General features: G+C 53.0%; 1 protein-coding gene across 3 annotated transcripts in view; it reads right to left on the bottom strand.

Annotated features, from left to right (window-relative positions):
- Nucleotides 1-12,276, bottom strand: part of ATP2A3 (ATPase sarcoplasmic/endoplasmic reticulum Ca2+ transporting 3) — a 35,925-nt gene extending 23,649 nt beyond the window's left edge. The window contains exons 1-3 of one of the 3 annotated variants that reach the window (XM_079134123.1): nucleotides 11,979-12,276; nucleotides 1,450-1,467; nucleotides 1,114-1,196 (exon numbers count right to left, since the gene is read on the bottom strand). In XM_079134123.1, the coding sequence (XP_078990249.1) occupies nucleotides 1,114-1,196; nucleotides 1,450-1,467; nucleotides 11,979-12,096 (219 nt within the window). In that variant the 5' untranslated portion in view covers nucleotides 12,097-12,276. The remainder of the gene's footprint in view (nucleotides 1-1,113; nucleotides 1,197-1,449; nucleotides 1,468-11,978) is intronic. The other 2 variants (XM_079134122.1, XM_079134121.1) reach the window with 2 other exon arrangements.
- Nucleotides 12,277-13,981: the final 1,705 nt, after the last annotated feature.

The raw sequence follows: 13,981 nt of genomic DNA, 5'->3' as shown, positions 1-13,981 counted from the left end.
GGCAGGTCCAGGAATCTGTGTTTGACAAGCCCAAGTAATTCTTATGCATGCTCACATTCAAAGTTCCTAGCCAGGAGAGTATCCTTCCAGCCCCAGAGCCTAGGACTGGAAGACAGACTCCAGTCAAGTCCTATGTCCATCTCTGGCCTAAGCAGGTAGTTGTTTCTCCACCTGCATGGGACTCAATGTGGCCATCTCTGCTGTAAAGGGGTGCAAACAGGCTTGGGGCTCTGCCATGCACAGGTGTTTTTTTCTAAGAGTCCCCGTATTCTACAAAGACCAGACACAACTAGAGGAGAAGAGCTGGTCTCAGCCAGTGCTCCTGCTGCTCCACACTCCAGGTCACCAAGATGAGGTCTCCCCCCAAGTTCTGTTGGGAGTGGGACCAGGAACAGGAACCATGTTCACCCTTGGGGGGCCGCTTACCAGTCTTGTGTTCACCTCCAGTCCCTGCTATTTGGCCAAAGAAGACAACCACTGTCCCTTAGCACATGTCTACCCTGGGCCTGGCCTATGTTCAGAATAGGTGTGTGCAGCAGCAATGAGGGAAGAGCAAAGGGAAGCAGTAGCCAGGAGGAGGCTGCAGGGGGTGAAAGCCAGCATCTGTCTTGAGGAGCACTAGAAGGAGCTGCAGCATTCAACCAGGGGACATCTGGCAACATCTGAAGACATTTTTGATTGTTACAACTGGGAGGTGGGAATGACATCTGGTGGACAGAGGTCAGGGGTGCTACCAAACGGCCTGCACAGGACAGCCCTTCACCTCCACCAGCAATTATCGAGTCCCAATGTGAACAGTGCTGAGGTTGAGGAACCCTGGGCTGAGACAGGGAGGGGCAAGGTCAGCTTGTGATTTTGAAAGCTCACTCTGACAGCAGAGTATAAGATAAATGGGGGCAGCACAGATGGAAGCCAGAGGGCCCGGTGCTGAGGCTTCGAGGGTTCAGGCAAGGGAAGCTGAAATCTGAGCAGAAAAGGGGCATGGGGGGCCAGGAAGTGCCCATGGCTGAGAGGACAGCAGCTCTGTGGCCCACAGCCTGGCCCCTGAGCACTGCCCATACCCAGCTCCCCTCCCAGGCTACCCAACACTAGTATGGCAGCAGGGCTACTTACAAAGGAGACCAGGGCAGCCAGCAGCAGGATGCGCACCAGGAGGTCCTCAAACTGCTCCAGCACCAACTCCCACAGGGACTTCCCTGGAAATAGGAGAGCAGCATGAGGCCCAGGCCTCCGACCCACTGCCCTCCCCATTCAGAGCTGGCTCCAGGGGACCCGAGCCCCATTTCTCCTTACAGTTCAAAGATGGAGAACCCAAGACCCTGAGAGGCTTGGGCAATGCTGAGGGGTTCAGCAAGGTCTCACTCTTGCGGGAGGGGAGAATCACAACCTCATAGAATAGCCAAGGATGTCATGCCCCCACCTGGCAGAATGCCCCAGCCCCAGACTCACCTTCCTCAGTGGGGAGCTCTGCAGGATCCAGGCAGCCAAAGGAGCATGAGGAGACAAGAGATGAGCGGGTTATGTAGCGGGGTCTTAAGGAGTCTGGGAGACCCTCCCTCTATGCTGTCCAGGCCACACTGGTCTGGATTTGTCTGCACAGCTCTCTGTGAGTGGATGGCTTGAGCCCAAATCCTTCTGCTCCCCTCAGCTCACATTAAGTGAGCTCTAGTGTGGCTCATCTTAGCATGAGACCAGAGCCAGGAGGGGCCCTTCTGGTCCTCCCCCTACTCAGAGAGGAAACTGAGGCCTGGAGGATACAAGGAACCTCAAGGTCACACAAGAGAGACGGAAATTTCCATGGTCCCCTGGTTTATTCTTCCCCCGAAGGTTGCCCAGTCCTGGTCAGTGTCACCCAACTCCATGAAAAGGGAGCCTCTTCTGAACACTGCTCAGCTTCCATTCCCTCACATTCTGACCCACCTGCTCCTCCAGAACCACCTGGTCAAGGTGAGCAATATAGCCAGCCCTTGGAGTCCCACCCCGTGCAGGCTCCCCTGGACTATCCCTCCAGCCACCAGCATCCCAGACAGTGAGAACCCTTCCCTGACTCCCTCCTAGGCCTCCAATCCAGATTTGTTCAAGGAAGACCCCCCAGCACCGCACCATGTGCACAGTCCCACACACCATCTTGAAGAATGCTGTTTCCAAACACCAGAAGCACCTGCCTCACTTTACCTGCCAAATTTTTTAATCTTCTACATTTCCTCAAACACACTTTGTACCAGCCAGAGCCGGCTGCCACTCATACCTGAAGTCTGAATTTTCCAAAGAGCCTAAAGGGGAGGCGAGGCAGAAGTTCCAGCCTTACTTCACACACACCACATCAAGGGTCAGAGTGGACAAGGCTGAAGCCGGGTCACACAGGGAATGTCTGTGTGTGGCTGTGGAGGGGGCAAGAGCTGGACTCTCTCTCTTTTTTGTTTTTATTTATTTATTTATTTTTTGTGGTACTCGGGATTGAACCTAGGGCCTTGTGCTTGTGAGGCAAGCACTCTACCAATTGAGCTATAGCCCCAGTCCCTTCTCTCTCTTTTTTTAAAAAAATTTTTATAGTTGTAGATGGACAGCATGCCTTTATTTTATATGGTTATTTTTGTATTCTGTGCTAAGGATGGAACCCCGTGCCTCACACATGCTAGGCAAGCGTTCCGCCACTAAGACCCTGTTCCAGCCCCAGCCCCAAGAGCTGGACTCTTAATGGGCTCCCCAACCCTGGGCCAAGCTCCCATCCCTACTGAAGATACTGACACCCCTCCCAGGCTGCAGTCTAACCCATCTCCGCCTTCTGTCCTTCCCTACTCAGAGGCCAGCAGCAGCAGCACCCTGGAGCTTGTCAGCAGTGTAGATCTGAGGCCCCTGGCTGGCCCTCTTCTCCCGCCTGCTTCCTGACACATGGGACAGGTCCTATGTCCGTCCACCTGTTCTTGGCCTGCAAGCATTTTTTCCCATGGGAATCCTTTTCCCAGACCACCTGTTTGGAAGGTTTGGGGTCTGCACCTGGCAGATGAACCATGGAGAGTATTATGCAGCCCATTGGACTGCAGGAATCCAGGAGGGAAACATATAACCTAAAAATACACTTTCTAGCATTTTCTCTAAAGCCCTATTTTAGGCAACGGCTGACATTTTCCGTGGAAAATGTAATCTCCAGTGTCCTGCGTTGAGATTAAAATCAAACAGACATTTTCCTTCTGATCTATTTAACTGAAGCGAACAGGAAAGGCGGGAGGAGGGCCAGGCCTGGTTTCTGGGCCAATTCTCTAATGCAGCAGGGTTCTTTAGAGGTCATCTCAGCCATGCCCCAGTCTCACAACGGAACACTACCAACCTCTTGGCATGCATCAGCCAGCTTTTGCCATGCTCTATTGAGAGACTCCCAACCCCTCACCTTTTTAGGGATTTTTGACCAAGGGAAGAGTCCATCTGACAATCTCACTTGAATCCCTCCTGCTATTTCCCTAACTCCTTCCTGTGAGGTATGAAGCTCCCAGGCTGCCATGTTCCTTAGTGCATCTATCCTGGGTAGGACAAGACCTGGGGTTAGGATGCATGTCACAGTCACATACCAGCTCTAGTCCCTCCAAGATGCCTCTGCCTGCCCCAAATGATCTCTTCCTGTCCACCTGGACCTTCCCTCCCGCTCCTTGAACCACACTGACCCAGGATCCACTCTTTGGAGATCATCATGATGTTCCCCAAATATTTCTGGTTCTCCATACATTGTAGCCACGTAGTAAGTTTGCAGTTCTCAGCCCCCATGTGAGTTTCAAAGGGAGGTATGTGTTAGTTCCAGGCTGGAACATTGGATTCTTTGGGATTTTTTTTTTTTTTTTTTTGGTGGTGCTGGGGATCGAACCCAGGGTCTTGTGCTTGCAAGGCAAGCACTCTACCGACTGAGCTACCTCCCCAGCCCCTAGATTCTTGGTGTGAGACTTTCCAGAAGGTCACCATCCAGTAGAATGTTCTGTGATGACAGACATCTTTTCTGCCTGTCCAGTACAGTAGCCACTAGCCACATGTGGCTACTGAGCGCTTGGAATGTGCCTGGTGTAAACTGAGGAACTACATTTTAAATTTTGCTTTGTTCATTTAACTTTAAGTAGCCACATGAGGCTGCTGGACTGGACTGTGCAGGTCTGGAGCTCCACTACAGCAGCAGCAACCTGTGAAGTAGTGTCTGCTGTTATCTTTGTCACAGAGCCAGGAAGCACTGTCTCAGATGACCAATCAGCCACTGGCAATTAGTAGGAGCGGGAAATGAACCACTGAGGGGTTTTATGATATTTTGTTTTGTTTTAAGAGATGGGGTCTTGCTGGGTGCAGTGGTGCCTGCCTATAATCCCAGCTACTCTGGAGGCTGAGGCAGGAGAATTGCGAGTTTGTAGCCAGCTTTGGTAATTTAGTAAGACCCCATCTCAAAATAAAACAAAAAGAACTGGGCTGGGGAGATAGCTCAGTTGGTAAAGTGCTTGCCTTACAAGCACAGGCCCTGGGTCGATTCCCAGCACCACCACCACCACCACAACAACAACAAAACAAAAAACAAAAACAGAAACAAAACTGTGATAGAGCTTATTGGCAGCACCCCTGAGTTCAATCCCCATTACCACCCAAAACAAACAAACAAACAAACAAACAAAAAACCAACATGAGAGATGGGATCTTGCTATGTTGTCTGTCCAGACTAGTCTCAAACTCCTGGGGTCAAGAGAGCCTCCTGCCTCAGCCTCCCTGAGTAGCTGAGACTGCAGGTGCTCACCACGGTGCCCAGCCAGCCACTGAGATTTTGGGCTGTTATTGCAGTCACCTACCTTGGCTCAGACTTGGTTTTCACCACCAGGATCCCCTTCCACCTCCACCTGGGGAGGCTCAGCCAGCCACAGAGTCATAGGAGATGCCCTGCCCATCCCTGCATGTGGCATGCATGGTTCTAGTCCTACAGCAAGCAGCTGACTCCCTGTGAGGCCCTACACCTCCCTGGGAGGATGGGGTACCTGCACCCACCTCGAGAGGCTGCTGTGATGATGATCATCATCACCATTAGGAACTACATTTGCTGAGCTCCTACCATTTACCCATCAGTGCAACAGGTCTTACCCACCTTATGTCCAGAGGATACATAGGAAGATAACTGGGGACTGAGCCAAGAGGTGCTCAGCAGGTGACCCAGGAGCAGTGGTTCTTGACACTGAGCTATCCCCTTAGGCATATTATTCCTTGTACGATTCTCAAACACCCTGAGAAGGAGGATGCTGTCATTATTCCCATTTTGCAGAGTAAAAAACCAAAGCACAGAGAGGTTGAGTGACTATTTAACTGTGACAGAGCCAGGAAGCACCAGAGAAAGGTTGTGAGCCCAGGCAGTCCAGCTCAGAACCTTCTGTTCTGGACTCCCTGTGCTAACTTCTAGGCTGCCCTGCCTTACCCTGGTCTCTTTACCACTTAGCCAAAGTCACCTAACAAAATTTGGTGTCTAGTGTCCTGATAGTTGAACTGGATGTACTCATCCCATTATTCAGCCTACCCCTCTGTAGTGGCCCCAGAGCCACCAACAAAAATCATTGTCCAAATGGATCTGCTGTTCTCACAGGTGTTATTTAGAGGCCACTAGGTCCTGCCAGCCCAGGCCCAGTCTACTCCAAATGTCAGTTCCACCAAGACCCAAAGGATACAATTCTCCCCTCATGTGAATGAGTCCCAGAGCTACAGAAGGAACCCAGGGCTGGGAAAGCCTCATGCCCCCACCACAGGCATCCCCAGAAGATGCTGGGTCCCCCATGCTACCCCAGTTGCATGTTGTGGGGCTGAGCTAGTTCCCCTTGAGCCAGATGCTGCATTTGCTAAGTGGGGGATGCCCTGCTTGCTCACCTCTGTACTATCGCTGGGTAGCTCCTCCCAAATCCCCATCCGGCCAGCCCAGGGGCACACAACTCCTACTATTCTTGTCTGAGCCTCTCCCAGCCTACCACTGCTCTGGATCACTGTTGCCAGACCGAGAGGGCTGGTGTCCGCTTGATGCCCCTGGGGCTGAGGATCCTGAGAGTGAGATTGTGGACCCAGGGCAGGCCGGTGGGGCAGTGATCTGAGAAACTCCATGGTTTAAAGCAAAGAATCTGGTCCAGAATCTGGTTTCAGTTCAAGTCCTGCTCTGTCTCTTGGTACTGTTGTGGCAACAGGCAAGTCACTCAAGCCCCTGTGTCTGTTTCCCCATCAGCACACAGTGGGTAATAACAGTAATACCTTATAAGGTTATGTGAAGCTTGTATGACATGCATAAAGTGCCCAGGATGCACAGCCCACAGGGATAGGCATCAGCACGCCAGTTATTAGATCATAAGCTCCATGTTATCGGGACTGTGTTTAGTGTAGTGGAGCGATGCCTGTCGCATAGTAGGTACTCAGAACAAACAGATGAATGAGTGACCCAGCCTCTGCCCTGTCACAGATCTTCAGTGGCTGTCCTCAGCTGACCTTGGCATGGCCTTCAAGACCTTGGATCTGCCTCAACTTGCCCTTCTAGAATCACATACACAGTTTAGATGCAAGACCCTGTGCCACCAGTCCAACCTCAGGATTGTTACCACTTCCCTGTTTTCCTCCACCAATATTTTGTTTGCATCTTATCTGCTGTCCAGAGAACCCTGACCTATCTCATCTGAACCCTGTCTCTCCAGGACACCTTCCTCCCTCAGTCATTAGTATCGAAACCCCCAGACTGGAGTACCTCCAGGGTAGGGAGGGGCTAAGTCCTCCAGGTCCACACTGAGTCCTCCCAGCCATTGTTTATTCAGTTGCTCTGTGGTTCAGAACAGGCCTGGGCCCACAGCCTGCAGCCAGGGAGAAGCGGTACAGAGCCAGGGCTGCCCCCAGGCTCCGCACACCACCTGCTCCCTAATCCCCCTGACTCCTTCCTTCTCACAACACTGGAAACTGGAATTTCGGCTTCTAAATGTCAGTTCCAGCCGGGAGAGGAGAGCACTCACAAGGGCTTTCTCCAAGGTAAATTTACAAAGCAATTAAATTGTCACTTGGAGAGGTAGGGAGAGGCCCTGGCTGGGCAGAGCCCGCCCAGCCCACCTGGCCCTGCCTGTGTCTCCAGGTTCCACCTAGAGTGGACAAGCTGGCCCTGCTCCTCAGGGGACCACTGAGGGGCCTTGGAAAGTGGCTCTTTCTCTGCAGAGAGGTCCTCCAGTCTACCTGGCTGACCTGGCACTAGATGTACAAGGTTTGCTTAACATCGGTGTGTCTTGCAACAGTGCAGGGCAAACCTGGCCCCGACTCAGGGTGCACATCTGGGGCAGGCCTGACATTGCTCCTGGGGGGACAAAGGCTGCCAAGCAAGGGCCAGTGGATGTGAAAACTAGGGCGTAGCCTGAAAAACGTTGAGCTTCCAATTGGCCTGCAGTGGAAGCATGTCTTCTCCCACTGGGGAGTCAGTTTCGGATCCTTCAAGGCCCCTTAGGGAATCTCAGGTCCCATCTCTGCTCTGCCGAGGAGGACCAAAGGAGGGGCAAGTCTGCTCAAGGTCACTCAGAAAGTGAGGCCATTCCCACCAACTTCTTGTCCCACTTACCCCACTCCTGGTGGCCTGGCTTCTGGGGTTATGCATATGGGTTTCCAACTGAGGCCTGGGAAATAAGGTCACAGCCAAAACACCACAGGAAGGATTCCAATTCTGGGCCACCCCTCCCACCCTGGGGCATCCCTGAGGACCTCGTACCCTTTGCACAGGCAGTGTGCAGCCCAGGGAGGCAGGATCCAGGCCTGGCACTGTCTCTCCATAAGCTCCCCTGAATGGGAGCCACCCCTAGAGACCTCTTGGAATCTAATCTGACCATCAGATCCCTGGGAACTCCAGGTCCTTTAGGAGCAGGGTTGTGTGGCAGGACGTGCCCAACCCATCCAGTCTCTGACCTTGGCCCAAGTCCAGCAAAGGATGTGAGCAGCCCATTTATGGACACAAGGAAGTTGGATGACTCCTAAAGGTACAAAATGATAACCAATCTGACTTGTAAACAGAAAAACGCCAAGTGAATTCACGAGAGGACGTTTTCTTATGACCGGCACAGATCAAGTTACACACTTACACAAGTGCCTTACACACTTTGGCCAGGTGGCAGATGGGCAGGTCAATGGATTCAACCTTAGGGACGGTAAAGTAGCAACAGCTGTCAGACTGCATGCACACTCCGCACACAGCAGTTCATTTCTAAGAATTTATCCTTCAGGACTATTCACAACTGTGTGACATGATGTGAAGACACGGGTATTCCTTATACTCTGCATGTAATAGCAGAGGCTGTGACCAACCCAAGCAGCCCTCAGAAGTGGAAAGAAGAAACACTGGAACAGGCCCACGATGGAACCCAGTGCTGCCATTGGGAAGCCCAGGGAAACTCCCTTATGACCCATCTCCAAGAATACTGGTCAAGTAGAAAGAAGGGGGAAACGACTCACAGAACCCACTTCCTTTCATGTAAAAAAAAAAATCCTAGGGATGGGGTGTACTCAGTGGCAAAGCACTTGCCTAGCATGTGCTAAGGCCTGGGTTTAATCCCCAGCACAGCAAGGAAATTTTTTAAAAGATCCTAGATGTGGATGTGTACCTGCACAGAATATTTTGGGAAAGAGACACGAGAGTTGGGAACACTGGGATGGGTGGTTGGGGACAGAGTCAGAGTCTTTACTGTATACCTTTTGTACCCTTTGAAGGTTAAACTATGTGTAAATTTTAATTCAAAAACAAATTTATAGGGTTGGGGTTGTGGCTCAGTGGTAGAGCACTTGCCTGGCAAGTGTGAAGCACGGGGTTTGATCCTTAGCCCCATATAAAAAATAAATATATAAAATAAAGGTATTGTGTCCACCTGCAACTAAAAAAAAAAAAAATTTTTTTTTTTTGGGTGCTGGGGATCGAACCCAGGGCCTTGTGCTTACAAGGCAAGCCCTCTACCAACTGAGCTATCTCCCCAGGCCCTAAAAAAAATTTTATAAAAATAATAAATAAATTTATGCCAGGTATGGTAGCACAGGCCTGTAATCCCAGCTACTTGGGAAGCTGAAACAGGAAGATCGCAAGCTCAAGACCAGCCTTAGCAACTTACCCAGACCCTGTCTCAAAAAAAAAAAAAAAAAAAAAAAAAAAATTAAAGAGGGCTAGGGATGGAGCTCAGAGGTAGAGCTACTGGGTTCAATCCCCAGTACTGCAAAAAAGATAAACGCTTCTGGGCCTCACCAGCTCCTGTGAGGTCGGGACAGATGGTGTTGTATGCACAGGGGACTCCTGACTGGCACACTCACTGGCTGTGCCTCTGAGGCTCCCACCCCCAGTTCTGAGGCTTCTGTCCTCATGAGGGAGGAGAAGGGAGAGGTAGGAGGGTGGGATCCCCAGGTTCCATTCCTCCAGGCCCTGGCAGAATTTGCAAACTTTAAGACTTAAACAAATGACTTCCTTGTGGTTTCCAGTGCTAACGACTTCACAGGTGCATAGATGCCTGGGGTGGGAGGAACACTAGTCCCTGGGGTGTTCCCTCCACCCACAAGCCCTGCACCCTACCAACCACCTCCTGGCCAGGAGCCCAGCCCCACCTCCTCTGCTACAGATGACTTGGTAGAAGTGATCTCACTAAACATGCACAAACAACTCTAAGAGGTGGTTTTATTGCAGCCTCATTTATAATGAGAAAACCAAGGCACAGAAAGGCCAACGGGCTTGTCTGGGGTCACACAGCTATGAAGGGGCAGAGCCAGGGTGCAAAACCCCATCAGCCCCATGCCAGACACTGTGCAGGTAGCGCCTACGGGACATCCAAGCCTCCTCCATAGGCTGGAGAGTGGAAGGCAGGAAGGGGCAGCTGGCTTCCCTCTGCTCACCTGACAACTTCCAGAGCCCTGGAATGCTTCCTGAGGAAGAAGCATCAGAGACGTGAAGGGAGAGCCCTCTGAGGCCTCCGTTCAGGGGCAAAACTGGTATAGCTGCTGCCACACCAGGGTCCCCGAGCCTGCAGAACCTGTGATCTTTTACGAATAGGTAAACTGAGGCCCAGAAAGGAGTGGGCACCTGTGCCAAGTCCACCACAACCTACTGTGTGATCTTGCCAAGTTGTTTAAACTTCTGGTGCTTCAGTTACCTCCCCTCTAAAATAAAGATGACAATAGCCCTTACTTCAGAGTTGTTTGGGGAAAGAAATGAGATGATAGATGAAAAAGTGCTGAGAACAGTGCCTGGCACATAGAAAGTGTTCAGTGAATATCAGCTTTTATTACTGATACTGGCAAAGCACAGAGGAACCAGGGGAGCCTGCTCTGATCCCCTTTTCCTACCACATCAACACATATCTACCTACCTGTGGACCTATAAACTATGCCCATCACCTCATACAGATGTTGGGGGGCAGGGCACCCCAAGATCCCATCACCCAGACAAAACTACACGAGTTAGGAGACTAGGGGCTGCACCATCAGCTTCTCCTCTGCTGAATCCCTGAAGACATAGGAGCCAGAAAGGACAAGAACCTTGGTCAGGGACAAGCAAGGGCAGAATGTGTGAGATTCTGGAAACTGAACGAAGGGCTGGATCTCCAGCTTCCCTTGGGAATCAAGATTCGCAAGCTGGACTACAGCAGCACCAAAGAAGCTATGGGAGTCCAGACCTGCCTGCCCAGACTCCCACCCCACCCCAGAGCCAGGGGGCAGTCCCTGCCACCCTATTCTCCTGCACCAAAGAACACCCTCCCTGCCAAGTCATTAATGGGGGGATATTAAATAATATTTATCTCCCTAGTTCCTCCCACAGCTCAACTAAATATAGCAACTAAATTTTTTGAAAAAGGATTTCTGCTCCAGAAAGATAATATTTATATAAGAGGTGGTTTTCGTAAACCAAATACAACACCGGAGCACCCTTTTTGACAGCAATTTGTAATTTTTTTAAGCCAGCCCTGAGCTGAGGGACACAGGCCAGAGCACCTTCCCCTCCAATTGACTGGGAACTCCAAAAGGATGAGGCCCAAAATCCCTCTGGCAACACTCTGGGGATGGAGGAAACTTTTCTTTCTGGTCCCCTTACACTCTGCCAGGTGCTGTGGGGGTAGCAGGTCCTGCCTGGAAGATACATAGGCAAGAGAACTCTAAATGTGCTGGGCCACATTTGGATAGTACCAGGCGGCACTGCCCACTGCCTTAGCAGAAAGGAGAATCCCACACTCCTTTGAAGACAGTGAAAAAGAACCCATTCTCCTCCCACACAAGCTGCAAAAGAGGGAAGGTTTCCTCGGTGCCCAAGATGGGCAGGCACCACTACAGGTCACCCAGCCTCTGGCAAGTCCCTGAGACCTCCAGTTGGCCAGTCCAGGAAGATGGGTCTCTCGCCTCGGCAGTTCAAAGCCCCTACAGACTCCCGCCAGCTACATCCGCTTGGGGTTGCAGAAAGAGGAAGACCTGGGGGGTGGAGGTGGGGGTGGGGGCACCAAGGCCGCCAGCTGACAAAGCTGCACCTTCTTGAAGGTTTTATTGCGCCCTGCGGGGAGACCCTGGGCCAGCTGCGAGGCTGGACCTCAGAGTGCTTGGCCCGTCCCAGGACAGCAGGTCTCAATGTGTGCTGCACCTGCAGGATACCGGCGGGTCGCAGCGCAGCGCGGGGTTGCAGCTTAGACCGCGGATGCAGGTGGGCTGTCTTGCAGGAATGGATGGGACCGCGCCTCAGCAGGAAGCCTGAAACGACCGAGCGAGGAGGGGGCGGCAGGCGACCGGTCTCCCAAGCCGGAACCCGCCTCCATCCACTCGAAGGTGGCCGCGCAGCCCAGCCGGGTGCCCCAAGAGCATCTGCGGAGGTTTCCGGAGCCCTCACTTCCTGCCCGCCCGCGGGGACCAAGACCTTGGAAGGAGAGCACCGCCTTGCCGCGGGGCGCGGGGGGGGGGGGGGGGTCTGAGACTGCTGCGCGCGCGGCCCCGCTCCCCGGCCCGGCCCGCGCGCTCACCGTTGGGGCCGTAGCGCTCCCGCGCGCCGGACACCTGCGCCGGGCTCAGGCCGCCCTCGGCTGTCACCGAGAAGTGGCGCAGCACGTCGGCGGCAGGGAGCAGGTGCGCCTCCTCCATGCCGCCCGCCCGGCAGTCTGCGCCGTCCAGGCCGCCTCTTCGCTAGGCTACTGCACAGGACGCTGGGGGCTTGAGCACCGGCGGGCGCCACGCGAGGCCATGTCCGAGCTGGGACCTTCCCCGACGGCAGTGGCGGCAGCTGCCAAGGCCCGCGCCAGGATGCAGCGCCCCAGGCTCCCTCCCCGGGGCGGGGCGGCGCGGGACCCGCCCCCGCACTCACACCCCTTCCGGCCCCCTCCGAGCCGCAGGCCCCGCCTGCCGCGCCCCGGGGCGCCTAGCCCCGCCGCCCGCCCATTCTACAGAAGGGGGCACTGAGGCCGATGCCGGGGAGCGCCTGAACCGAGCCTGTGGCGACTGAGGGCGCGTGGTAGGGGAGTGGGGTGGGGTGGGGGCTCCGTCCCTGTCCCCGCAGAGCTGGGGAATGCTCAGTGCTGATCTCAGAACTCTCACATTCTCCTCGTTTTGGTTCTCCTGGGGTGGATGGGGGGATGTGTTGCGAAATGGAGCTGTCCATAGAGGGGCGTCCTACTTCCCAACTCCAATTCAGCGCAGTGTGACCCTGAATCTGGAGGGAACCCAAAAGCCTTGAATAAGCAGGGCTCCTCCAGAGAAACCATCAGGAAAACATCATTGTGATGTTTGTACTTTCATTATTCACCAAATGTGCAGCGATGAGCGATTATTCATCATATAACCAGAACTTCTAACAATGAATCAGTGAAGGAGAAGGCAGAGAAACCAGGCTTGTTCCCTGGGTCACAAGCACACCCCGCTGCCCCAGCAGGAAATGTAGTTGTTGGGGGCCTCGAGGGCTCTCTTAGAGACACCTAAGGGATAGGACCAACGTCTCTGCCCAGGGTCCCTGAGGAAAGTGACCCTGATCAAGGGAGGGATGGGAACAGAGGACCCCCATTCCAGTGCTCACCCCAGGAGAAGGGGTGTAGATCAGAGGAGGAAGATGTGGGAAAGCAGAAACCATGCACCCTGCTAAAAGGGGAGCAAAGAGAGCAATCTGATCTTTACTCCTCCAACCTGAGAGACCCATCAGTCTTATCTTACCCCAATTCACTAAGCCGACCTCCACTGACCAGAGCTTCAGCCTCCCCGATCACCAAGACTACACAGGATCATAGATTCCAGGAGCGACCTTCCTGGAAAATAGCAACTGCACCCCCCTCTTAATGTCCCCACCTGCACAAGGTCAGGACTCAACTTCCAGTCATTCCTGACCTTGTGCATCCCAGTTTCTGGCTTTTGCTCAGAGAACAGGACTAGGCTTCTCCTCCACTGCCTCTCCCTCTCTACACCTCAGCACAAGTCCTCCCACACTTCTTAGGACTGGCTGGTTCACTTTGCCACTTCTCAAGGGTCACCCAGATGCTCTCCTTCACATCACATAGGTCTGCTGCAATAGATTGAGGTTGGTTGTCTGGCTTCCAACCTGACATTTTAGATCCAATAAAGTCCAATATCTCTGGGTATCTCTCTGGGTCCCTTTCCTTCCCCCCACCGCCGACACAGTCCCACAAAGACAGTCCCACTGCATCCCTAAGTTGCTAGGAACAATGTCAGGCAGAACTAGGCTGAGAACAAAGCAGGACAGTTCCCCACTAGACACCTCTCTTCCAGACAATATGGAGTCTTAGGTATTCAAGCAGCTGGGATACTCCTATCTCCTTCTAAACACACAAATTCTGTGGTCTGAGTGTGACTTTGCGAGTCCTATGGAACTTAACCCTAAATCTCTCACTTTCTACCCCACCCTCAGCTGTGAGCTGGCATTTACTAGAAGGTAGGGCCAGAAGACCTGATTGTTTGCTCTGGCAGCCTGGCCTGTTTTCTTTTTTCAGCCCACCCCACCCTACTTCCAAATCACCACTGGACA

The sequence above is a fragment of the Sciurus vulgaris genome (assembly GCF_902686455.1).
Source record: "Sciurus vulgaris genome assembly, chromosome: 3".
In the NCBI taxonomy this organism is placed as follows: domain Eukaryota; kingdom Metazoa; phylum Chordata; class Mammalia; order Rodentia; family Sciuridae; genus Sciurus; species Sciurus vulgaris.
This window is presented reverse-complemented; position numbering and strand designations above follow the sequence as displayed.